This window comes from Archocentrus centrarchus, chromosome 8 (genome assembly GCF_007364275.1).
Source record: "Archocentrus centrarchus isolate MPI-CPG fArcCen1 chromosome 8, fArcCen1, whole genome shotgun sequence".
In the NCBI taxonomy this organism is placed as follows: Eukaryota; Metazoa; Chordata; class Actinopteri; order Cichliformes; family Cichlidae; genus Archocentrus; species Archocentrus centrarchus.
The window spans coordinates 18,939,097-18,965,462 of NC_044353.1; the positions used below are offsets into that span (position 1 = coordinate 18,939,097).

General features: G+C 43.7%; 1 protein-coding gene across 2 annotated transcripts in view; it reads right to left on the reverse strand.

Annotated features, from left to right (window-relative positions):
- The window catches only part of tex2 (testis expressed 2), a 31,642-nt gene extending 13,903 nt beyond the window's left edge, over positions 1-17,739 (reverse strand). Inside the window, exons 1-3 of one of the 2 annotated variants that reach the window (XM_030736306.1) lie at positions 17,552-17,739; positions 16,624-16,712; positions 231-1,983 (exon numbers count right to left, since the gene is read on the reverse strand). In XM_030736306.1, the coding sequence (XP_030592166.1) occupies positions 231-1,961 (1,731 nt within the window). In that variant the 5' untranslated portion in view covers positions 1,962-1,983; positions 16,624-16,712; positions 17,552-17,739. Of the gene's footprint in view, positions 1-230; positions 1,984-13,446; positions 13,505-16,623; positions 16,713-17,551 lie in introns of those variants that run through there. The other variant, XM_030736307.1, reaches the window with a different exon arrangement.
- Between the last annotated feature and the right edge of the window lie 8,627 nt (positions 17,740-26,366).

Sequence of the window (26,366 nt, forward strand, 5' to 3'; positions counted from 1 at the left end):
TCATCCAATCTGCTACCTTTTCAGTCCCAAAGGACACCGTTAACAAAGCCAATTCAACTGAAATAACATGATAAATTCAGTGTTAGGCTATGGGAGAGGAGGCTAAAACTACAGAGTAGAAACATTTAGTCTTTTTCAGAATGAGGGCAAAGTGAACCTAGTCAATTTACTTGAGGAAAATAATCACAAATTGAAGTCATATCAGTAATCCATCCAGTGTTTTTTCTTACCTTGAATATTCCTGGTTCTTTGATATCCAGCTGGGCCACATTCCATTGCTCTATCCTTCGCCTCCTTTTTCTGCTTGCTGATGAGGAGGGCCGAGGAGAAGACAGCCAAAGCACCAGCAAAGCCAACGCGAACCCCGCTATTATCCCGTGTACCACTGAACATACACATGGTGGCACAGGAAGGACTAAGTACCAATACACCAACTGTGTTAAGATAATGAGGCCAGCCACGGGTATAGTCTCAGCTTCTTCTTCCACTCTTTCTTCCTCAGGATCGAGCTCACTGCACAAACCAGTGCTGCCAGTATGGGGCTGCCGGGACCCGGAACGATCCCCATCTGGTGTCTCTGTATCAGTACATAGCTCAAAGTCTTCACTGTATAGTTCGCAGAAGTCCTCATCCTCCTGTCGAGCTACCAGGGCTGACATTGAACAGCGGCCCAGAGTGAGAGAGGGAGATTTGTGGAGAGCAGAAGATGAGGCCTGGGTGAGGGCTGGTGCGAGTGACGGGAAAGAGAAAAAACCTGACTCAGGGCCCTTTGCCGTGGGGGTTTCTTCCTCTTCTTCTCCTTCTGCCCCCTCCTCCTCTTTGATGCTGTAGTTGTTGTTGATACCTTCTCCATGTCCATTTACCGCCGTTACTCCACTGAGCTCTGATGCGCTGGAGGACAGCGATTTGGCACGATGAGCGGCACTTCCAACAGACCCCGTACCAGACTCATCCCCCATGATCTTACTAAAAAGCTGCAGAGGATCTGACATCACTTCTGACAGTCGACGCTTGGTATCCTCTATCTTGGCCTCCACCTCTTGGACTTTGAAGAAAGACCTACCATCTGGAGACATGATGGGAGAGGAGGGGGCTGTTTTAGAGTCTCCACCTGCTTGGGTCACAACAATGGGACTGGAGGATAAACGGGGTTGGGAGAACTGTTTGAAGAGCTGCATGTTGCGAGGTGGAGGCCGATGGGATGGCTGGATTTGCTGATGCTGAACAGGCCCTTCTGAATGTTCAGCCTTAGAAGTGTCTGTGGACAGGGACTTAACAAAAGACTTCATTAAGTGTCGGTGGCGTGCATGGGTTGGTGCTACAGTGGAAAGTGAAGGAGCGGTTTCTCGAGACTCAACATCATTGGACAAAGACCTGACCAGACTGAGAAAAGGCTTGGAGGATGACAGCGCTGCAGACTTGCAAGGTGAAGAGGAGCTGGAACTTGTGGGCAACGGATTGACCAGGGGCCGTTCAGAGGGCCAGGAGAAGCTGGCAGGAGGATTGGGGCTCTGGTGGGAGAGGGTGGGGGTTTGATTAATAGTAAAGGCAGGAGAGGGTATGTGTGGCTGAGGGTCTGAGGGCTGCGCAGATAAGGTGGTGGATGAAACAGGGAGAACAGCAGGTTCTGAGAGGGTCTCTGCACCAGCAGATTCAAACAGCAGCCCCTCTTTTGCTTCCAAACCTGTAGTGACACACTGGTCATCAGCTGCTGAAGCTGGAGCTTGAAGTCCCCCTGCACCATCAAGGACAGACTTGGCTTTAACAGATCCAGCAGGTATCCCAAAGAGCTCTTCTTCCTCATCATCTTCCTCCTTGCCCAGAGCAGAGAAGTGTATTGTGATGGTGTCACGAGAGAGGGAACGCTGCACCTGCAGCTTGGGTCCAGGAGTGTGACGAGGGGGAGGAGTGTCAGCATGCTGGCCACTTCCCCTGCTGCTGCTGCCCTGACTGCTCATCATCACCCTGCACAGGGCTCACGGCCTGGGAGAGAAAAGATGGAGACAATGGCAATACAAGGTTAATAAAAACAATGAAACAATATCACATCAGCGCAGGGGAAGAAGGCTGGGAAATTGTAGTGCAAACTGGCAATTCAATTTAATCAGTGATTCTAAACCAGATGTATAAGTACCCCAGGGGCTACTTCTGCAGTAGCCAAGGGATAGTTGGGAAGATGAGATCAACTAATGGAAAAAAATGACATTACAATTTAATTACAGAATTGAGCAGGCCTGAGCAAACAGGTTTGAGCAAAAAAAACCCCCAAAAAAACACTTAAAGCAGTGCATAAGCAGTGGAAAACTGACACACACAGAAAGATATACGGTAAGTGAGTAACAGATAAAAGCACAGATTCAACTATTAGATTTGTTAGCCAGTAGCACAAGCTAAATTTATGGCTAAACACTATGGATCAACAATTCAAAGTTTTCAATATGCATCATGAAATTATTGGTTGCTAACTCCTCATAACTGATAAATGGTAAGCTGAAAGAAGTGAATTAAACTGACTGAACGTATTTGTACACGCGGTGCTGTTGATGAAGGGGTTCTCGAGTTCATGTGACAAGGCTGTGTTAGGATCCACTAGATTAAATAACATGCAGAGACCCCCACAAGCTCTAAATGCACTCCTTGAGATGGAAAAGAACAGCCTTGCAGCTTTCTGTTCATCCTAATGTGAGTGGACTGGACAGGTATGTCCATGTTCCCCAACCCATTAGCCCTCATTATGTAAGGTTGTAGCTGGAAGACCGAGTCGCTCCCAGGCTGGGCCTCTCTCTGTCTTACAAGCACCCAGTCACTCATACCACTGTGGCAACACGATTAATGGGTTACTTCAGAGACACACAAGCTTTAAGAACAAGGGCCATCAGCCTTTCAGCTATGTTTAACTCCACCCTCCAACGGGGGCAGAGTGCAGCTGGTTAAATGCTGAGAGGAGGTGAAGATGAGAACAGATCATTCACGGAAGTCCATGAAGTCAATTGCTTTAACTCACCATGCATTGTGTACTGTCCATTCACATTTACAATGCACTGTCATGCCTTATATTATTTTGATGCTTTATAGGACCCTAAAGACATAAACATTTACATGAATAGAAGAAACTCACTTGCCCTCACCAATACAAAACAATACACAGGCCATAACCAGACCACAAAGTGGGCGTTCAGCTGAAGCGATCACGGGAACAAGGCATCTTTTGTGTATTGTCAACCACAGTCATTCATCATGCAATGATTTCAGTGAATGAGGGCCTCATGTTGTTATTGAGTTATTATGCTTGTTTATTCCTCCACATCTCCCGTATTGGTCCGCCATCCCCGGTTAGCATTATCAAACACTCAGAGCACACATATGTGCAAACATGCTGTTTGCACACACACAGCACCATGCAGCCTCTTTGGTGTTGAGGCTTTCAGCTGGTTGATAAAAAAAGGCCTATAATGGAAGAAGGAAGGACGGGGAGGAACAACATAGCAGTTAGCTTGTGTGATTGTCTGCATTTCTGAGAAAGCCTCGGTGCCCCTCAGGGGCTCTCTGGTTGGCACTGCATCTCCAGAGATTGCATTTGCTGGGATGGAATAACAGAGCATTTGACTTTCCCAGCCAACCATTCACTTGGCTGAGCTACAATAGGTTTTGTGTGTGTTATTTTCAGTGTACGTGTGTGCGGATGTGGCTGTTGCTTCTGCTATGGCAAGTGCTAGGGGCAGAGCAGATCGAATAAAAACAAAAAAGGACAGATACGGAAAAAAAAAAAAAAGAGCAACATAAAGAAGAAAGACGAAGGGCTACAGGGGTCTGCAGAAGCAGCAGACGACCTTTCAGAGGCAAGCTTTTGAAGTGGAATTCACTTAAAGACAGCAGAACTGCAAGGACAGAGAGAGAAAACGGGGGGGACGACAAAGACGAGAAGTTGATGAGAGTGAGAGGAGAATGGCTCTGTCTCAAATAAGTGGGGAGACAGAGCCACTGAGAGGGGAGTAGTTGTTGCCGTCATCAAAGCCTGAAGGACAAATTAAAAGATTATGGAGGTTGACAAGGTGAGCAGGGAACAGCGTTTCCAAGTTTTCCTGGAGTCAGGTTTTAGCAGGGTGCAGCCAAAAGACAAAGCCTCGCATACTGAATCAATGCACCTACACATTTTAAGACATTTTCTTGTTAGACCTAACCTTTGCTATTAAGATGAGTGCTGTTTAGGTTCACACTGCCACACAGTGTTTGCTGACACACCCACAATTTTTGGTACTTCCTGTCATTGATGCACCACTGCCATTAAAAACCTTGTGCGTGTTTGTTTTAGCCACTTCCGTTAGAGGAGAGGAGAGGAGAGTGGCATGGAGACAAGACTCATCCAATTAATCAAAGCAAGCATTGCCTCTCTAATCAGTTCAAGCCAGCCCTCTGGAGACTACAGAGAAAGGGAGGGAGGTTAAAAGCAGTAAGGTAACATAATGGGTGAACAGACAGTAGGGCAACTAGCAAGTCAGCACAGGACACAGTAGCCCAGGTAAAGCTGCCCAGTGATGACTTCTACATAAAATAATGTTATTGTAATTTAGGACCTGACAATGAATATTGTATATGACTTTGACTTTGACAGACTTTATTGTCATTCAAATTTACACAGTACAGTGTGCATAAGAACGAAATTTCGTTGCTATGGCTCGACAGTCTAAAATTCAAAAATTTAAAAATATTAATATTGTGTATAAAATATAATCCAAAAATTTAGCAATAAAATATAAAATATATAGACAATATAAACTGTAGCAGCAATCTCACAGCAACACTATATTTTACAAAATAAGTAGCATGAGGTAGTTAAGAGGAATGAGGAATGAGCAGCGTCTTATCTAGTGTATAGCAGTCTTACGGCATATGGAAAAAAGCTGTTTCTGAATCTGGCTGTTCTGCATCTAAGACTCCGGAGCCTCTTTCCAGAGACCAGTAATGAAAACAGTCCATTGTAAGGATGGGAGGGGTCTTTGTAGATGTTTTGAGCTCTGTTCAGGCAGCGACTCGTTGCCGTGACCTGAATTGGTGGAAGTGAGATTCCTATTATTCGCTCAGCTGTCTTCACCACCCTCTGTAAGTGCTTCCAATCAGAGGCGCTGCAGGCTCCTGCCCAGACTGAGATACCACCGCACAGCACGCTCTCTATGGTGCCCCTGTAGAAGATGGTAAGAATCGGAGGGGGGAGGTGTGCTCTTTTCATCCGTCTCAAGAAGAGCATGCGCTGCTGGGCTCTTTTAACCAAAGCCTCAATATGAGTAGTCCAGGTCAGAGTGTTTGTTAACTGTACCCCCAGGAACTTTGTTATGCTGACAATCTCCACTGCTGTGTCATTAATAAGGAGAGGTGTGGGGATGGGTTTGCTCCTCCTGAAGTCGATAATGAGCTCTTTAGTTTTCTCGACGTTCAGGGCCAGGTTGTTGATCTTGCACCATTTGACCAGATGGTTCACCTCATCCCTGTAATTCAAGTCGTTGTCATTCTGGATTAGACCCACAACTGTTGTGTCGTCAGCAAACTTCACAATGTGATTGTTAGCGGAGCTAGCGCAGCAGTCGTGGGTCAACAGGGTGAACAGCAGCGGGCTCAGGACGCAGCCCTGGGGGGAGTCAGTGCTCAGAGAGATGACATTGGAGACAGTATCACCCACCCTCACCGACTGAGGTCTGTTTGTTAAGAAATTCAACAGCCAGTTACACAGCTAGGTGCTGAAGCCAAGGGAGGACCGTTTGCATATCAGTTGTTGAGGGATGATGGTATTGAACGCAGAGCTAAAGTCCAGAAACAGCATGTGCACATGAGTATTCTTTTCTTCCAGATGTTCTAAGCTCAGGTGCAATACAGCTGCTACAGCATCATCCACTGAGCGGTTTGGGCGATAAGCAAACTGGTTCGGGTCGAACTTGGGAGGAAGTTTGGAGGTGATGTAGTCCTTAACCAGCCTCTCGAAGCACTTCATCATGACAGGGGTGAGTGCTACAGGGCGGTAATCGTTAAGGGAGGAGGCTGTGTGTTTTTTGGGAATCGGAATGATCATAGCAGTCTTTAAGCATGATGGGACAATAGCTTGCTCCAGCGAGGTGCTGAAAATGTCTGTGAGAACCCCAGCCAGCTGGTCAGCACATTCCCTGAATATACGTCCGGGGATGTTGTCAGGACCTGCCGCCTTACGAGGGTTCACTCTTCTTAGGATTTTCCGAACATCCTCCATCTCCAGCTGTAGCAATTGCTCATCAGGGCGAGGAGTAGATTTTACTGCAGGGGTGGTATTAAAGGTCTCGAACCTTCCAAAGTGATTATTAATTTTGTTGAGAAACTCGATGTTATTCTCACAGCAGGGTGGAGTGACTTTATAGTCTGTAATTGCCTGGATACCCTGCCACATTCGTCTCGTGTTGGAGGGCTCACTGAAGAAATCTTGTACCTTTTTACTATGGGCACGCTTTGCGATTCGTATGGCCCGGTTCAGATTTTATATATATATATATATAAAAACAATGTCCCATCTCAACATCCTGCTTCAATTCAAAGTGCACTCACTCCATAGAAATTCCCACCAATCCATAATTAGGCACAGAAAGGGAACATGAGAAGGAATATTACTGGAAGTAGACTCCTGAAGGAGAGGTCAACAGAGGCCAAATGACTTTTACATCAATATCGGCATATGTTGCTGTTTCCTAGTTACCCATGTTAAAAATCCCAAACTACTAATTGCATCTCTTTAAATAACAATGTGCCGAGGTGACGGGCTGCATGAGCAGGTGTTTAGGACAGGCTGATGTGACCTTGGTTGAAGCCTTCAAAGTTAATTTCCACAAATTTGTTTGTATAAACAAAAAGAAAATAAAAAATAAATAAATGCAGGCATCCAGAGTATAGTGAGCGCATGAAAAATGGTTGCAAGAGGAGAACAGGGAGGACATCAAAAGAAGAAGCGAGTCAGCGAAGGCACTGAAAGGGGAAGGGCGACGGCGGGAAGATAAATCGAGGGAGACAGAGAGATCGGAGATGAACGCAGGATGCAGAGAGAGAGAGAGAGAGAGAGAGGAGACGAGAGAGGCTGATGGCGCAATTGATTGTCACTAACAACCGAGACACATGCATACACAGAAGCCCTCTTCCCTAACGAGTGTGCACACACACGCACACACACACACACACACAAGCACACGCACTCCGTGGACTCGTGATGCGCACAGTTGCCTGGAAGAGTAGGGTGCAAACTCAAAGCGAGACAAAGGGGAGAATAGACTGAGGGCTCGAGGTAATGAGCATAGAGCACCTAAAGCAAGTGGAGGGAGAGAAATAGAGAAAGACACAAAGGCTGAGGAGGCTTTATCGCCGAGTACACTATAGGCCACAGAGTCACATAAAAGCTTAGAGCAGGTAAACACACGACGCACCTTGTTTCATGCTCTGCTGCTCGCTCTGGGGAACACAGGTCCCAGTCATCACCAGCACCCTGGACCTATTATGCAAACTGTACTGTGTTTTTGTTGGCTTACGTACAGCATATTGTACAAAGGATGAGACTGAGTGCATCAGCTGGGGAAGAATTCAAACATTTTCCACTGCAGCCTTTACCAAATTAAATCAGAAGAGTTAAAACGCGGATGCAGAGAGTTCATCATCACCACATCATTACTGTAAGGCAACATGAAAGTCAGACTGCAGCCACTTTTATCAGCCAAGGAGTCCCTGATCTGACTCTCACAGTGAAGAAGCAACACAAGCAGCAGTTCTTAAAATAGCTCAGAGGTGCTGTGGAGGTGTTGTCCCCCAACACCAGACTGGCCATTTAAAGTGCACGGATGGGAGAATTAAAGGACTGTAGATAGAGATGATCTTGAGCATTAGTGTTTCTATAAGAGTATCTTCCACAGACAAGGCAAAGATTAGAACAGTACTACAAAATGACAGGAACATTTGTTCCAATATTCCACGTTTGGCCTACAATAACATGCCTGTAAAGTTCTGTGAAAATATCTTGTTGTCCAGTCCTGCTGTATGGTTCATGATGAGTTGATTATTTTAGATTTAAAATATGAGTTTTGGTTTGTTGTGATTTGGGGCTACATAAATAAAATTGGATTGAATTGAAGCTCAAACTGATTTCTTGAACATTACAGTGCGTTCTCTCTCAAATGGTCTCCACAGTTGCCAGATCTCAATCCAACAGAGCTCCTTTGGGATGTGGTAAAACAGGAGATTGGGATCATGGATGTGCAGCTGACAAATCTGCAGCAATATGGAACAAAACCACTGTAACTTACAGTGTTCAATGAGTGTATGTCCAACAGACAAGACAATATTTTAAAATAAATACATTTTTGGACATGTTATATGTTATATAAACTAAATAGCCCCAAATGTCAAAACTGAAACTTCCAGTTTTAAACCTGAAGTGAATGGACATCACTAACAGGAAATGTTAATGTATGAATGTAATGTCACAGGAGACTTTACTGACTACTTTTAGACATTCAAATCAGCAGTGATCACCACTGCCTGCCTCACACTCAGTATAACTGTGCAACGTGTCAACATGCCCGTTAGATCACTACATTCGCATAACAACAACACTTGCTCGGTATTATCCACGTATAAATACACAAACTGAATAAGCACATGGAGCTCCACACAGTCCACCCTCCAGGGTCTGGAAGTACATGAGCTGGTAGTTTGATGAGCTTCGGTCGAGCTCGGGGGAAACACTGAGGAGTGGTTTGATGGTGAGTATCGCTGCTCTGAATCATGCAGCTCTCTCTTAAAGGAGGACGTAAAACAACAATAAAACAAAAGCCGGCGAAATAAAGAGCACTCGCTCAACTGCGCTGGATCAAACCAGTTTTCTTCACCTCTCCCTCTCGTTCGCTTTCTCTCTAACCCAGAATGCACCATCAACACGTCAAACATCCAACCTCGCCGTGCAGATGATCGCATGGTTGCCATGCCAACAGAGAAGCTTTCATCTTGCTCTGCACTCATGTCTGCATCCTTTTGTTAGGGAGGGCAGCACCTCCTCTCTCTGTAACCGTGCTCTCCGAAGAGTGTGTGGTGTGGAGGGTTTGTTAACACAAGGCCGTCAGCGGACGGTGTTGTGTGTGTGTGTGTGTGTGTGTGTGTGTGTGTGTGTGTGTGTGTGTGTGTGTGTGTGTAGGATGTGTGGGTACAAAGCCATAGCACAAGAATGGCAAAACCTAGATCTCTGATGTAAAACCTCTGAGCTATTTGAAAGAGAATGTGATGCACATCAATTTGCCATGCTGGGGATTGTGTTCTCTAAGATGCAAGTGTGTTTGATCAATTAAAAAAAACCCTAATTAGGGTTGTCAACATCAATAAACTTTCTCCTGACAACTTCAGCTCTTAAATCTTCTCCGAAAGTGTTAAAATGAACATGTGCCCATTATCATCATTACAAGCAGCTGATTTGTTCAAGTAGCTCCATGCGGGTTTGACGCTTCGCGTCGATAAAGAACAGATTAGAACTGAATCTGGCAGCATCTTTCCCAATTTGACAGATCAGAAGGCAGATGAACGTGCAATCCTGACTGAACACACACAAACATACGGGGATCCAATCCAAATATATTAAGTTATTTATAATCCATGTAAAAGCTGCTTGATGACCCGCAAACAGCTGGAGGATTTGGCATTAGTCACAATCCATCCAATTACATGATGAATGGAGAAATGGGGGAAGGGGAGGGGGGCATAAGGGGCAGAAAAAGAAAAAAAAAGTGTCTCTGCAGACAAAGTTGACTATCACAAATAAGTGGTTTACATTACTGAAACACTAAACAGTAGTGCTGCTGTTTGCAGCCAAGAGCAATAGTGCCTGTTTTTTTTTTTGTTTTTTTTTAAGGTTTTCACACACTTAGTAACTAAAAGTCACAGAAAGAAATTAGATTGCAAAAAAAGTAGGACAGAAAGATGATAACCTGTGCCTGATAAAAGTAGAAACTAATATTACAGCCTTGAGGTTGCACACTTTCCGCCAACGATTCATATTGCAGTTTACACTCATTTCTATCCAGACTTATATAATATACTGTAGCAAATAGTTTCTAATTCAGGGGCATGGGGGGGCTGAAGCCTATCCCAGATGTCACAGGGTCTTAGGTAGGGTACACCCTGGATAGAGAGACAGACAGTGACGTGCAGTCAGGGGAGGCAGGTGAGGCACGGCCTCACCTGTCATCGTGGAAATATAAAATTAAAAAATAAATTAAATGGTTATATTCATTCAGTGATTTGTATTTTAAAGTTCTTTTCCATTTAACTACACCATTTTTAGATTCGTTTTTTCAAAATCGCTGAATTTTCGCATTTGCCGGTCAAATACTAAGAGACGAACGGTGAGGCACCAGCCCGGCGAGCCGCACCACGGATTGCGCAATCCGTGGTGCGGCTCAGTATAGTCATTGCCAATGACTACTAACTGTGCTGGCATGCTATGCAGTGAGACCGGATTACTTTCCCTTTGCATGTGGCTATTAAAATGTTCTAACACTTTTACTATATGAACTAAATTTCCATATTTTAGCTGGTGTATATAATGCACAGTTTTTTTTTTGTTTTTTCATTAACAACTGTATGTGTGTGTAATGCATTCTTGTGTTGAGCGATCATGAAACTGCTGCGAAGAGACACTAGGTGAGGCACGCAGTTCTCGTGCCTCATGGTAGGGGGCGCTGGTGATCCCAGGGACTCTACGACTCCTCGGTGGCAAGCTACCATAAACAGTTAGCAAGGCCAGTTAGTTTTTCCTGTTGCTTGGCCTTATGTTCAACATTGAAGATTACATAACTCAACTGAAAGAATTTTCTAAACTGGACTTTCAATCGAAGCAGAAGATAATAATTAAAGGAAGACCAACACCGGAGCTAAAAGGTTTGCTTCAGACTATGTTAATGTTAAACAAAACAACTGTTGCCAATCAAATGGTGAATAAGCTATATGTTTGTAAATCTGATGTGATGACGTCAGTGCCTCACCAGTCACGACCCTCACCGCACGTCACTGGAGACAGACATACATGCATGCTCACCTTCACACCTGCAGCTAATTTAGAATCACCTCTTATGAGGTTTGATGCTATTTAACATTCAGACACAGCCTGAATTTAACTATGCAAACAGATAAAAGCCTTCCATTGCAGCTGAAAGTCTAGGTTTAAAACATTGTGCGCCCAAAAAACGATGAGGTCATCTCACTACCTGAATATACTGAAAGCCCAGGGTTTTCCATCAGTGGATTTTTTTTTTCTTCCCTGATGGCACAGGCGTATTCAAAGATGACAATGTCAGGATTCATTGGGCTCAAATTGTGAAAGAGTGGTTCAGGGAACACGAGACATCTTCACACCTCGATTGTCCACCGCAGAGTCCAGTCTCAACCCCACTGAGAATCTTTGGGATGTGCACGAGAAGACGCAGCGGTCTGACTCTCCGATCATCAACACAAGATCTTGGTGGATACTGAATGTAATACTGGGCAACTTTAAATGCCGTGGCATTGCATGGGCTTATCGGAATGATGCGAATCCTCTAAACACTGGACCATAGCTGTGTAACCTTGCTGGTCAGTAGCAAGATTGTGATTGGCCAGAACTAGCTTGGTTTGGCTACAACTACATAGCTTGAAGCCTCATGATTGTGATTTTCCAAATCTACTATTCTTTTAAGGCATTCCAGCTGCCACCATTAAAAAGACCTAAACCTAGGGATGCAACCTAGACCTGAAATTGCTATTCATGGATTGCTGTGTAAAGTTGCATCAAGCTGTCAAGGCATTAAGAAGAACTATTTAAATTATATTCACATCTATGTTTGTGTGCAATATCTACTGCTTAGACTCCCAGTATTAACACAGCCTGCAAAACCAACATCATTAGAAGATTCTAGCCCAATGAAACAGCTCGAGATATCTAATCCCCTTTCTTTAGTCCTCATTTTTGTCAGTGAAGTGGCACACAATAGAGGCTTCAGCGCAGGGGCTCTTTAGCATATTAATGACATAAAATAACAGGGGGCGGTTTTCAAACAATGGCTCTTCGTGTGGAAATGTGCCATTTTTTCCTATATCTAACTTGCTGCGTCTGTGATCACACACACACACACACACACACACACACACACACACACACACACACACACACACACACACACACACACACAAAACAATAGTGGTGGTAATGAGAGCCTGCAATACCCTCATGAATTGTCAGCAGCTGAAAAGCTCCATTTCTCATTCTTAAGTAGGACACCCATAAAACAGCCATCAAAGAGTCGTGTCAAAGGCGGTTTAAAATAAGGCTTGACATGAGAAATCTCACAGAAATCCACCTGTAGTGAGTTGCACTGTGTTCTATGAAGACTGCGTGAAAGAAAAGCCAGGTCACTGCAGATATGTCATAATCTCCTGCGGTAATGACAAAGTGTTTTCAGCAAACTGTCAGTGGATGTATTCGCTGGGGATTATTTTCAGTACTGGATTAATGCGAATGTGAAATAAAGTTAAAGTTAAGCAGGGTTGAGGCTTCACATCAGCGAAAGGACAGATCACAGCCTCCTAGTTTTTGGACAGAGCTGGAATGAATGATTTATATAAAATATGGAACATCATATGGACCGTCCTCAGGTAAACTCGCGTTACAAGCATGTGATGTAAATATAAACGGCTCGCATGTCGAGCGCAGTGTGGCAATACCAAGTGTGTTTTCTGTGTGGTCAAATCTCTCTGTGTGATCAAGCCAACACAGACTTCCTCCTTTCTCTCTAATGTTAGCTTCCTGTTTGCTGACATAGTTGCAACGAGAGGAAAGCACAACCCATTATTCTCTCGTTTAGTGCAAGGAAAAATTTGTGTATCTTCTGCAGAATTACTTCTTTTTCCAGCTGCAGTAAATCACTGTGGAGCTGAGTATGTGCTTTGGCAGTGTGTGCCTTTATAAAATTTATATATAGAGAGAGAGAGAGAGGGAAAGAGTGACAGAGTTTTACATATCAGTTAACTTGCAAATGATCCCACAAGATTTGGTAAGGAAACGCAAATTTCTGCAGCACTTATCAATTGTTTCATTTGCATTTTCTACCCCAGAGCTCTAACTCCAGAGGTGCACACGGGCAGAGGAAATTTGACTTTAGAATATTACTTATCAAATTAAGGTGCCGTTTACACGAGGCCGTTTTCACTGGAAACGGTGTCATTTTGATGCGTTTCAGCCTTTCGTTTACACGATGGCATTTCAGAAACGATCCGCGTTTACACGAGGACATGTGAAACGATGAAAACGATGTAGTTCCCATGCCAGGCCACAAGTTGGCGTTGGTTTTCTCTTTGCAGTTTGTTTACGCAAGACGCGCATGCGTGGAGTGACACAGTAGGTAGTGCGGCAAATTGTTCATTACTTACAAAACGGCCAATGTGAGAGGTTTTGTGTGGACAGATGATGAGGTTGGATCGCTGCTGCACACAACGCTGAATTACAAAACGGTAAAAACACAGGAAAAGCATAAGAAGCACTCGTGAATCCGCGAGTACTGTTTATCAGTTTGCGCGTGCGCGAAAAACTGGCCGTCGCAACCATAGTGCGCATGTGCGAGTCGAGCGTTTTCAAATCACCCCGGTTTCAAGTGTTTACACGAAAACGCAAGCCGGTGCGTTTCTGAAACGCTCCACTCTGGACCCCGTTTCTGAAACACATCGTTTTCACTCTGTTGTCGTGTAAACAGAAGGGCGAAACGCATCAAAACGACACCGTTGTCGTGTAAACGCAAGGCCGAAACGCATCAAAACGACACCGTTTCAAAATGAAAACGGTCTCGTGTAAACGGCACCTAATTGTGACCTATTTTGGTACCTGCTGCAGGAATTTGCCTGCACTCAGATGCATTACAAGAGCATCAGTAAAGCTGTGCCAGGGTCAGTTTTGGCTCTTGCCATTTACGCAAGAGAGCCTAACGTGTCACCACCTGGTGGGATCCCAAAAAGGACGAAGAAAAATTTTGTCACTGCTCCTGATCTAGTCTTAAAAGTGTCCTCCACTGACATCCATTTCACTCTATATATTGCTAAAAACACTGCTCACGCTGCAGTAAACACTTGGTGCTGAGAGGAGACTACACATACAGACTGTAACAGAACACTTTGCAGAGGCATGACTTTTACATAACCTGACATTTCCAACCCCAACGTTCATCTGCTTACACTGCAGAGTGAGAATTATAAGGCTTACTGATATTCCCTGTAAACATTATATGAGCTTGACTGTGAAAAATGACAGCGTACCCTCAGTATGTTAAATTGAGAGACAGGTTATCAGTAGGTGAAATAAAAGAAAGTCTAATGAGAAAGAATGACCCAAACTCAGAAATTAGGACTGTGTCACGAAGCAGCAAATTCAGATATTGTGGGATTAATAGAACAGTGATAAATATATGTGTTTGCTCTGGAAAGAGTGAAAAAACTTTATGTGCTGAAGTTGCAGGAGGCACACACACACACACACACACACACACACACATACACAAAGATATGTCTGGAAGAGATTATTAAAGAGGCTTGCCAATAATTAATATAATAATAGTTTATGGCAGTCTTTTCTCTGAGACTAATAAATGCCTGCAACTTTATGACTACCTGGAGCAGCAGGATCCATATGAGTGTCCCTTATTTTCTTGCATTATTCATAATTATTCCTGATATCTACATAGTATTTGTCGGTTCCTTCACTTCAGATAGGTGAGCTCTCACATGCAGTCACAGTTAATCAGTTATTTTTTACTAAGCAGGTATACTCAGGAGTCCTGAAGTTTATCACAGCTGTCCTGCATTTGGGTCCAACCCTGCCTGCCATAACAATCTTTGACTGTTAGCAAAAGCTTAATTTCAAAGTCAGTATTTAAAGTAAGAGTGTGTAAAATATCACCACTAAATGTCCCAACTGATTTCTGCTTTCTTACCCCTCCCAATTCAAGTACATAATCCTAGCTACGGTGGCTGCTGTAGGACAAACAACTCTGGCTGCCGTTCATCTGTGTTGAGTACTGTTTACCTCAGCTATTGTCGACCTCTATTTACTCTGGGGGAGGCTGTAAAACTTTGTGAAAGCAGTCCAATACGAGTCGATCAGTCAGTGAAGCTCACTTCTGTCCGATGACAGCGATACTGAGTTGTCCTGAACTTTTCTGTTGGTGGCGCTGCTGTTTTTGCTGCTGTTAGTTGGTCAGCTTGTGAACACCTACAAGTTCTCTTCTGCTCTACCTTTGTCGTAGTACTTATGTGGCTGCTATGTATTTTTAATGAATTAAAATAAAAGTTTATGAGAATGCATCGATTTGTTGGAAGAAGTAATTACACACTAATCAATGTATATTTATGAATGCAATATTCTTTTTTCTATTACATAAACTAAAAAAAAACAAAAAAACAGCTGACTACTTTTAAAGTAACTATAACTGTCTGATTATTTTCTGCATAGATGTTTCCCCATCACTATACATAGGACATGACCTCACTCATCATTAACCTAATTGCTGCCACACAGTAAAAAACACACCACTGTCACTGAATACACCTACACCTGCTTGATAAACAAAACAGGAAAATTAAAGTGAAAGAGCTGTAAGGCACGGTTATATGATTCCAGCTTTAAAAAAGTCAAAATGGGAAGTTAACAGAGGAAAACTTCCCAAAATGCACTGACACCACACCTGAGTAGGCAAATTAATCCTCGAAGGTTCCAGAACATGAATACGTAGTAAGCCACACTGGCTTCGTCTATAACTACCCCATTGTTTTCACATTTCCTTACTTCTCACTGATGGTATCCTTTTCCCACGACACAATAAGTACAACACCATAAACGTGCAAGAGGCTGATGTTTTGACCAGCACAGAACAGATCCATAAGTGTTAACAGGATTAACACAGCACACACACTGACCCCGCCATGAAGAGGGAACGTTGGGGTCAACTGCTGACTCAGAGACAGCTTGCCAGACAGCCTCGAGGTGAATTTATTTTAACTTTAAACCAAACGTGAACCGCAGCTCAACCATGAAAGCTCACAGCCTGTAGTACACAAACATGTAAACACAGAAATACAGACAGATCCATCCAATCACATCCAACTTTTCTGACTCCGGTTCATATCGCAGAGGGCCACGTAGCTCCATTTAACCCCCCCAAAAACAACAGCTTATTCAGATGGTTCAGCTGCCTCTGTTTGCTTCCACCCTCACAGCAATTTGCCTAATTAAGCTTATGAAATAGTATTAACCCCATTCAAGCAGAAAAACATCACAGATGTTTGTGTCCTAAATACACCATGTGTGCATGTATAAAATGTACACAAATGTATATGTACATGTGCATTTAAGCAGGGAATTGTGCTTTTGCACTAACGAGAAAAAGGTCTGGTCTTGAGTGAGAACAGTCGAGATGAAGGAGACACAATTAAGGAGAAGTAAAGTGAGGCAGGGAGCAGCCGCTCAAGGCCATGGATCAATTCCAACATTACCACCTCCCACACACACACAAACACACACACACACACACACAAGGTCAAAGGAGGGAGGGGGTGTCTTACCTTGAGATTTTAGAGGCATTCAATCTCCTCTTGCAACACAATCTGCACAGACACACACAGCACAGCCATGGATCACGATGCTAACGTACCTAGGAAAACAGAGAAAAGGGAATATCCTGCTCAATTTGAAACACAAGGACAGAAAGTTACAGGATTTAAATGCAGCAGGTATCCATCAGTCGATCCGCAGCTACTCTCTGGGGGATTAAGAAGATGTTTACAGGTGCAACAACGGACCAGTGTCATGTTTCCATAACCACCGTGCATACTTTAAAAAAAGTCAGCCTAAAGCTCCTTAAGGAACCGGTTCAGACGTGGACGCTGGACACAGACTCCACCAAAGAAAAGTGGTGTCATTACAGACCTCTTGTGAGCCGTTCCTGTAATAAATAAAGCTTTCTGTGCCATAGTTACACAATGATAAAAGTATGAGTGATATACTGTTGTGTGTGGATCTGATGCTGTGGGCCTGCCACTAAAAGGAGAGCCAGGAGGAGAGGAGAGGAGAGGAAAGGGGCGAGCAGCTCATGCAGACCTGTACAGCTCACAGCAGGCTTCATGGATAACGAGCCTCAGCTGACGCCGCTGTCACCTGCCAACAGGCAGACCCACTTCCTATAAGCCAGCCTCATCTACCAGCTGTGACTCACAACATGGTCCAAACACCGAGAGGTTAAACATATAGAGATTACCACAGTATACTCTGATAAACTGAAGCATCCTGACAGCTGTACTGAGCATGGCTGCTGTATGAAGAAGTCAAGATGTTTGCTTCTGTTAACCTAACAGAAATATTTACAGCTCCATCCGCCCCTTTGTCCTCCGCACGGCTTCAGCTCTGCGCTGGTTTATGTCTGACTGTAACGCATCCATGGCACAAACAGGTGATACCGGGAGCGAACTGACAAGGAAACAAAACCAAACGCACCTTCAATAATACCGTAGATATCGCATCTTCATCCGCAGGCCACTGGGTTGCTCTGCATCCAGGCTTTGAAGCTGCGTAATGCGATTCCCAGCGTGGAGCGCCTTTTATCTGCAGCCCGGAGCCTGCGGAGGGACGGGGCACGGCGGGCTAGCTGCCGAAGGCTGGCTGGCCTGAGCACCCAGCCGGAGTCCGAGCATACAGACAGCGCCACAGTGATCAAACCTGGCTCCCTGGCACAAGTGCACGGGCTCTGGGCGTGTACTGATTTGGTGAATGGGCGATACTTTGCGCCACACCCCCCTCCTCACCATTTACATTATATTTACACCCAAAGCAGAACCCGATCGTCGGCACATTGGTGATTCATATTTTATAGTGATGCAGCAGGAGAGTGCGAATTGCGTCACGGCGTTGCAGTATGCCCACAAGACGCGGATTTCCCTCCACAAACAGCATCAGCCTCTCTAATAAAGAGCTACCTACAGCTGAGAAAGTGATCAGCTGGTGAAAACATAACAGTTATAAAAGCAGTTTTATCCCCTTACAGACGGCATCTTTTTACGCAGACTATCAAGTTAAAAATAAAACAAAAACCGAGAGCTCAGCCTACCCCTGGATCAAGTCCATTAGGTGCACAGCATTTCTGGCAGCGAGGAGGTCTGTCTAAATTTGGGTTCTTCTAATCTGATTATATTTGCTTGAATAGGCTGCCACCTACTGGGTTTCTGTGATTATATCAAGAGAAACCGTCCACGTGCGTCCTGAATCTCCACTGTGAGCAAAGAGTGGTCTGGGATCAGCCAGTTCCGCTTTCATCTGATATAACCTGCAGGATAAAATCGATTGATCTTCTGGTTTGATTTGCAGTCCATTTGATCTGATGTCCACGGTTGCATCACCTGCACCACCAACAGCGGTGTACCATCAGCAACCATCTGAGCGGTGTAGGGCTCCATCTAGTGGACATTAATGCTACTGCTGGGCAGCAGAAAATTGCATTCAATTTATTAAAATAAATACTAAAATGATCAATTAATGTTTCTTGTTTCTGTAAATGTGGTAAAGTCCTTCATCAGAGAAGAAGCCCTTCAGAAAACACCATATGCAGTAATGTGTAAAAGTCTTGATCCCCACCTTGTTTCTTTATATTTTGGAGCCAGACTTTCCTGTCATTTTTTAAAGTGGTCTAGAGCAGTAGCTCTCCAGGCTTTCTAAAAGTCTTTCAAAGTGTTTCTTTGGACAGTGGCTGCTTTTTCACTCATTTTTTCGGTCCAGTTTTTGTACCTGACCATATTCACAGGAATGGGTTTGTTTTTTTTTTGTTTAAGCCACGTAACACTGACCTATGAATAATTCAAGCATAAAAAAGGAAGTTAACTCAAGGGATGAACAGTGTTGTGTCTGCAAATAATACACAACTTAGCAAAGAACCCATTTTAAATTGTATTTTTAGACACTTTTTTACTAGAAGCCTGTCACAAAAACGCAGGCATAAAATGATATTGTTCAACCAACACTGTGATTCCCAAAGAGCTGTACATATCTCAGCGTGGTGTGCAGTATGTCCTTAAAAAAAAACTGAGGAAACTGAACAAATGGAGGACAAAAGAAGACGTGGCTGGCCTAATAAAAAAAACTATCTTGAGCACATGAACACTATTTGAAAGTGTAAGAAGTGTAAGAAATAGGAGGGAAAAAAATCCAGCAAAGACCTGATACAGGACTTGAGAGATGCATCTGGCTCGTCACTTGATCCATCTACTGCTCACTGAAGGGTGGCTGCCAAGAAGCCATTCTTAAGGAAGGGAAACAGGAAGAAAAGGCTGAGGTGTGCCACATTACACTGGCTCAAGTCATAGTCAGCATGTACGGAGGAGGTCAGGAGAGGTGCAAGAGTGAGTGCCTACAGTCATCTGTAAAACATGGTGGAGGCTCAGTCATGAAATAGGGCTGCATTTCAACCAGTGGTGTTGGGAATCATGTCAAAATTGATGGAATTATGAACACTTCTTCTGGAAATTTTCAGCATGACACTGAATCTAAACAACACATCAAATGTTAAAAGGAACTGGAACAATGCTGAAATGTTATTTGTTAATTTATTAATTTAATAGGCAGTATAAACTAATTAAACATTTCAAAAGAATTAGGATGAGGCAACAAAGGCTGGAAAAAATTGTGTAGGGCCAGAGTTTCTCAAACTGAGGGGCGCAGAGTCATGACAGGAGGGGCGCAAAGTCACACGGGACAAATATTGAGCATCAGATTCATTCTCAAGGCGGAACAAGAAAACTTAGCAGGTACGTTAAGCTCACCACCCACCCACCCCTGGACCACGCTTCGTGTGGGGCGTGAAAAGATTTCATCTGGCGAAATGGGGCATGACAGAAAATGTTTTAGAAGCACTGGGCTAATGCTTAACAATTAACATGATAATTAATACAACTGGCTCTAAAAAGAGCATCCAAGAGAGTAGGTAAAGCTTGGGGGGGGGGGGGGGGGGGGGGGGGGGGGGGGGCGCTAAATTGTTTAACAAGCGCTGCTTATTTCATCAGGACAACATCAACCCACGTTCTGCGACTACAGCAGCAAGGCCCACAGTCCAGGAGTACTATGACATACCACCCACTGAATAACTGAGTGGATTATGGATAAAACAAAAACACAGCATATCAGACCTGAATGAGGAAACTTTTTTGCTTTTAAAACTACAGCAGTTGTTTCCTCAGTTCCCAAACAGAGTTATTATTATTATTTTTTATCATTAATTTTTTTCTGTTTTTAAGAAGAGATGATGCAACACAGTGGTAAACATGCCACTGATCTATTTTTTTTTAAATATGCTCCCAGCCTGATAATTAAAATGAGCGTGTATTTTTTTTTTTTAAATATTTGAATCAGTTTCAGCATTTGATATATTGTGTTCGTCTGACCTTGAACCTCGAATAAGGTTTAAATGATGGAATTAGGGATTAGCATGTTCACCTTCAGGCTAGAGTGACATCATGTCAGACTTTTTTTTTTTTTTTGTAAACATGTTAAAAAGAAAGGAACCCTTGAATCACTCGTGCTGTTGATCATCCTCTGATGGATTGCAGTATACGCAGGATGCTCCTCTGATTCGCTCCACTGTCCCTGCTGTTGATAAAGACTTGGATCTATCTACTCCTCACAGTCTCTACTTTATGATTCTATTAACATTCATCACAGGAACACATTTCTCCTTGAGCAAAAGCTGATGAAAGCATCAAGTATATAAAAGAGGAGAAACAAAGGTTTTAACAAACCAGTGTTTTTATGTATGGTTTACGATCGTTTGTTTTACATATATTTTAAATGGAAAACAATAGCATCACAAAACGATACACGCAAAAGTGTGTAAGGGGCAAGGCCACAAAGCAGCAGCTGACACATGGTGCATGGGGTGGATGTCTTGCAGACTGCCTCCCATCTGTCTCGATGAGGTTGCCAAATCTTCTTAAAAATGTTTTTCTTGTTGATAAGTGTTGATATCTAAATCTTATCAGGTAAACAACATTTGCAAGCTCTTTGAGCTCTGTGTGGAACTTTGAGCTTATTTCTGGCCAAAAGTGTAGAGACAGTAGCGGTTATTTAATGGGGATTAGGCCAAATGAGTGGTGCTTTTTTTTTTTTTTTCTGAAACATTAACAAGTAAAGCTGGTGGGTCAGTAGATGTATCACAGACAGATGATTTTCCTGGAAAAATGGCAGCAGCTCTGCATTTTGTAATAATAGATTTTATGCTGAATTTTATAATAAATGAAAGAGCATCTAATATTTATTAAAAAACAAAGTGTGTAGAAATTCCTGCCATAGTTCCTCTCAGCTTGTAGCCAGATACTTCTGGAGATTTATGATAGAAAATTCTAAAGGCCTTAATTCCTGGCTGATGCTCAAAGGTCTTATCTAAGATTTCATGTCTGAACCGTCACTTTAACCCCAAATGTACGGTGGGAAACGGTGAAAAGGCTGAAATCCAAGATGACATTCCTTTCTTCACCTCCTGCAGAGAGGATGTCATGGTTCACAACACCTTCTGTGTTTGAGCCCCGCCTCCACCAGCAACACCATGGATGAAGAAAATTAAACATCAAATATCAAATTGGGCAGCACCATGCACTACTTGGACACCATCCATCCATCCTCTTCCACTTATCCTTTTCAGGGTTGTGGGGGCGGGGGGCTGTCCCAGCTGTCAGGGGGCAAAAGGCAGGGTACACGCTGCACAGGTTGCCAGCCTGTCCACTTATCCAATTTTATACTGAATTTGAAAGGTCATTTTTAAACTGATGGATAGCAAATGGCTCATCATTTTCATCCCATTGCTGCTGTCAGCTCAAGTTGTTAAAAAAACAGAGGAAGAGGAGCAAAAATGGGTCAATTATCACTTATATAACAGGGGCTTGGCCTTTTTTTGTAAGGTTTCAGTGGCTCCCTCTACCTCTCAAAAGTTATTTAACAGTATGATTCACATCAAAGCACTCGGGACCCCTGCTGTTAAACTCAAAGGCCAGACAGCCAATCTCCACTCTGATGCTCTAATAACCATCCCTTTATGAACTTCATAAAACCCACTCCTCACTAGATCAGTGCAGATGGTGGGCCTGGGTAATAGCTGGAAAAGTAGCACAGACCGCCACCTCGCCTGGACTCCTTTGAACTGAACCGTATGCAGATTGAACGGGGGGGGGGGGGGGGGGGCAACCATATGCATGTTTCTGTGTGCATTTGAAAAGAGGAAGACTAAATCTTTCGGTGTATATGTGTGAGAGTGTGCATTTGTGTGTCCTCACACTCATCCTGTCGCAGCAGGGGAGAGACATGAAAGCCTTTCTACAGTGTTTGGTAATTGCCAAGTCCTGCGCTCTGCCTAAACAGCACAAGAGACGACACCTTCATCAGCACACGGGTGAATCCAGATATCATCTCTTGCTTTAAAAGTAGTGAGAGATGGTGCACACACCTTAGGGCCAGCTGACCAATCAATAGTCTTGACTATATAGAAGTACACGGAAGTGTGAATGGGGGAACTTTCTTTTTACCACACAGGCTTTTCTTTGTTGGTGTAACCTTTTGATCTAGAAGAAAAAAATCGAGGGCTTAGGTAGGCCAGTGTGTTTGAGAGGAGAGGTTATGCTAAAAAGGGGTAGAGGGGAGGGCGAGTTGCCACCTTTTCATGTTACCCCTCCACTGTTCAGCTTTATAACGAATGTCAGCACTGATAACAAAGCCTCATTTGCATATCATAATCCCCATCTCTCGACCTTCTGATCAGGTGTACTTGGAAGCATGGCTGTGTTCTTTCAAAAAAGAGAACGAGATAGAGAGCACGAGAGGAAAAAAAAAAAAAACTCAGTTCACTTTAAAAGCTGTTTGAAGTTCGCTGCCAGAGTTCAAATAACACTAAAACATGTGCATGGCATTGAGTGGCTGATTTGTATTAAAAAGAAGAAAGGCGGACGGATGAAAGGAGGTCAGGGAGGGGAGACTAAAGGAAATTTCTGGAGCTAGGAAGGCCAAAATCCTTTGGATCTCATGTCACTAAACATGTAGAAGACCAGGGCCTTTCATATCCAACCTTTGAACTTAAACTTTATGTGGAGGGTATTCTGGCTGCACCAAAACGAGCTATTTTTCCTCGAATTTGATTTTTGTGTTGCCTTTAAAATTCCTCTTTTACTGAATTGCAAGGAATTGGCAATGCTATCTTGATTTTCATCATCACCAAAGAAGCTTCTTTCCTTCACACAAGCAGACAGCTGAGCAAAACTCCTCCGCCAGGCTTCAAAGAGCTGCTGCTGGGTGATGCAGAGCAAGCGAAAGAGGCTTGGATTTGCTGCAATGCATGCTCCAGAGGTCAAGGTATGTGTCTGAGTGTGAGTGTGAGTGTTATTAGCAACTCTGCATGTCATGGCAACAGATCCAAAGGTCACGGACCACCCCAGCTGTGTGTTCACACACTTCATCATCAACCTCACTGATCAACAGTGGCTCGACTGTTCATACAGAGCACAATGTTTGGATGGTTACCAATGCACTATGCTTCTGCCCTCTCTCTGTCGAACACTCCCTCTTGGCTTGGACACGCTGTTCTCTACAGCCTATGGTTTCTGAATCCCAGTTGTGAGGACCAGACGTCCTTTCCCATGTGTGAAGAAGACCTCCAGCAGAGCCGCTGAAGCTCCTCAACGCTCTCATAGTCCTCTGTTTGGCCAGAGTTGTAAAGCCAGGCCCTGGGAGTCGCCCGCCTCCACTCTGATCCACTCAGCTCAGCTCTGCAGTGGAGGCTGTCCTGCCAGCTCCTTTATCCCAGCTACTGCACACCCAGGGCAGGCAAAGCCAGACTGACAGTCCCCCGCTGCCTCTAGAGCCTCCGTCTCATTTCCCTCTGTGGCCGCCCACCACCCCTCTCAGCTTTTCAATCTCCGAAGCAATTAGAAGGAGATCCCTTTCTTTTGTCGTCTATCTGTGGAAAGAGGGAAAGCAAGAGAATGAGAAAAAAAGAAGAAGGAGGGCCAAGTTGTTGTTGGTGATGGAGCTCAGGCCTAGCCAGGAGCCACTTGTGAAGCCCTGGGTATTAGGGCTCACATGGTTTGTTTGGAAAGGCTTCTCCAGGGGCCAAAGTGGGATTACATTGCAGATTGCAAGTTCCCATGGAAGGGGCCTATACCAGTGAGGGCTTTGGTGGGTGGGTTTCAGGTTGGGGGCCATAGAAGAGGTCTTTATGAGTTTGGGGTCTGTCTGAATGGAAAGGGCCAACTCCCAGCATGCTAGCCCTCCATATTAGATGGACACAGAGAGGCTATTGAAGTTACCCAGACATCCCCCTTTATTTCTTTCCTTTTCTCTCTCTCTCTCTCTCTCTAATCTTGAAGAATTTGCTGTTTGCAAAGCAAGAAAAGAGTAAAAGACTGCGCGGGGAGCTGAAATGATTCTCATGTTCATTTTTGTGATGAAAATACCATCTGTGATTTTGAGCAAACATAATATGATAGGACTGTTTAGAAGCTTCGGTTAGGTTTTAACCACAGTGGCGGGCGTGGATGCCGTAGCTCCGAGAACACGGGCTGATTGGGTTGAATTATTTCAGCTGAATTTAACCGGGATTTATAAAAAAAAAAAAAAAAATCATCTTTAAATAATCTTTTTAAATGATTCAAATGAAAACTACATTTGAAATTTTAATCAGAGCAAAGTTTTCATTCTGATTCAAATGGAATCATGCATGGCACATCAGCTCTACCAAAGCAACAGAATACATCCTAGTGTGAACTCATTAGATGTCCTAGCATAAATCAGTCAAAAGTCTCTCATTTTACCCACTCTGGCCTGCAGAAATGTTTATATGATTCATGTTATCTGCAGAATCAGACCTTGAGGTCGGCACGGTCAGTCACTCACACTTTATTTGTATAGCTCCTTATTTGTAGGTAATTCAACAGAAGTTAGTTTTCATATCACTGAATAGTTTTAAGAAGGCAGGAAAACTATACACCTGTTTGTTTTTTAGCACCTTTGGACTAAAGGATAACTGTCACAATGAAGAGAATTTCCATGCATTTCTCTTCGTGACGAGAAATTCCTTGAAGCTTCACATCATTTGGGCTCTCTATAATAACTGACCAGCCACAGATTCCCTGCTTTCCTGAGTTGAAAGCTGTCAAATGCATGCTGTCCACGAGCTCGAGAGCTTTTCAAGGAATTCACAAAAGAGGGATTGCAACAAGATCTAGCAGGGTGTGGTCAGTTCAGGCAACAACAGGCAACCCCTGTGTGAGAATATTGACATGGAGAACCCTCCATGTTCTACTAACATGGAAAGACTATTTCCAGTCAGCAAAGATCCTTAGTCCAAGCAGAAAGAGGAAGGGATCTGTTCTAGATTTTAAGTGGAATCTAGAACAGAGATGATGGGTGTCCTATCCCTGCTCCGACAGAGCCAGTCAGCATCCAGACTGGAAAACATTCCAGCCAGTCATTTTGTTCTGTCACATGTGCATATTTGAGACAGTTTCATACTTACCTGTTCAAGTAAAGATGTAGGTAAACATACTTTGGCTAATGTGAGTAAGCATGACATTTGTTCACTGCTCTGGTGGGATGAGCCAGAGACACTGACAGTGGTTGCACTCAGGCTATTAGTGATGTCGTGAATTTGTTTAACTATGCATGCATAACCTGCAGGGGGTAAAGGGCTTTGTTTTGAGGTAAAATCAAAAAACATTTTAAGCTCTGCTTTTTAATTACATTTGACTGGTGATTCTATACATGTAAAAGGATTTTGACTCAAAAATAAATCAATACATTGGACAAGATGCTGCTTCTCAAAAATACAAAAGTATCTTTCTCTTCCTCCTGTGGGACACCAACAACACCACTGAATCTGCACAAACGGTGCCTGGGAAAAGATCCAGTGTGTGTAAGCTGTGTATCATTAACAAGGAGCAAAAGCACTCAGTGACATGCTGACAGGGGGCAAAGTAGCACTAACCTCAGGTGTCATCATGACAGGGGTACTAAGACAGCTTGCCAGCATCATGCAAGAAAATACATGGAAGAAATATCAATTTCAGTAGAAGGAGTTGGAGGCTGAAATTTGTCCAAAGCAGCAAGCAGGAGCAGGAGCAGCAAAACCCTCACGTTGGCTCTGGCACAAAAGGGACAAATTGAGCTGGAAGCCAGGATGTGGGACTTTTGGCCAACACCGCTAAAGAGAGTCTTGTGGTTAAGGGTCAAAACGTTCAATGAATGGTGGGTACTAACTGATGACCTCTTAGCCTGTCAGCCAAGGCTG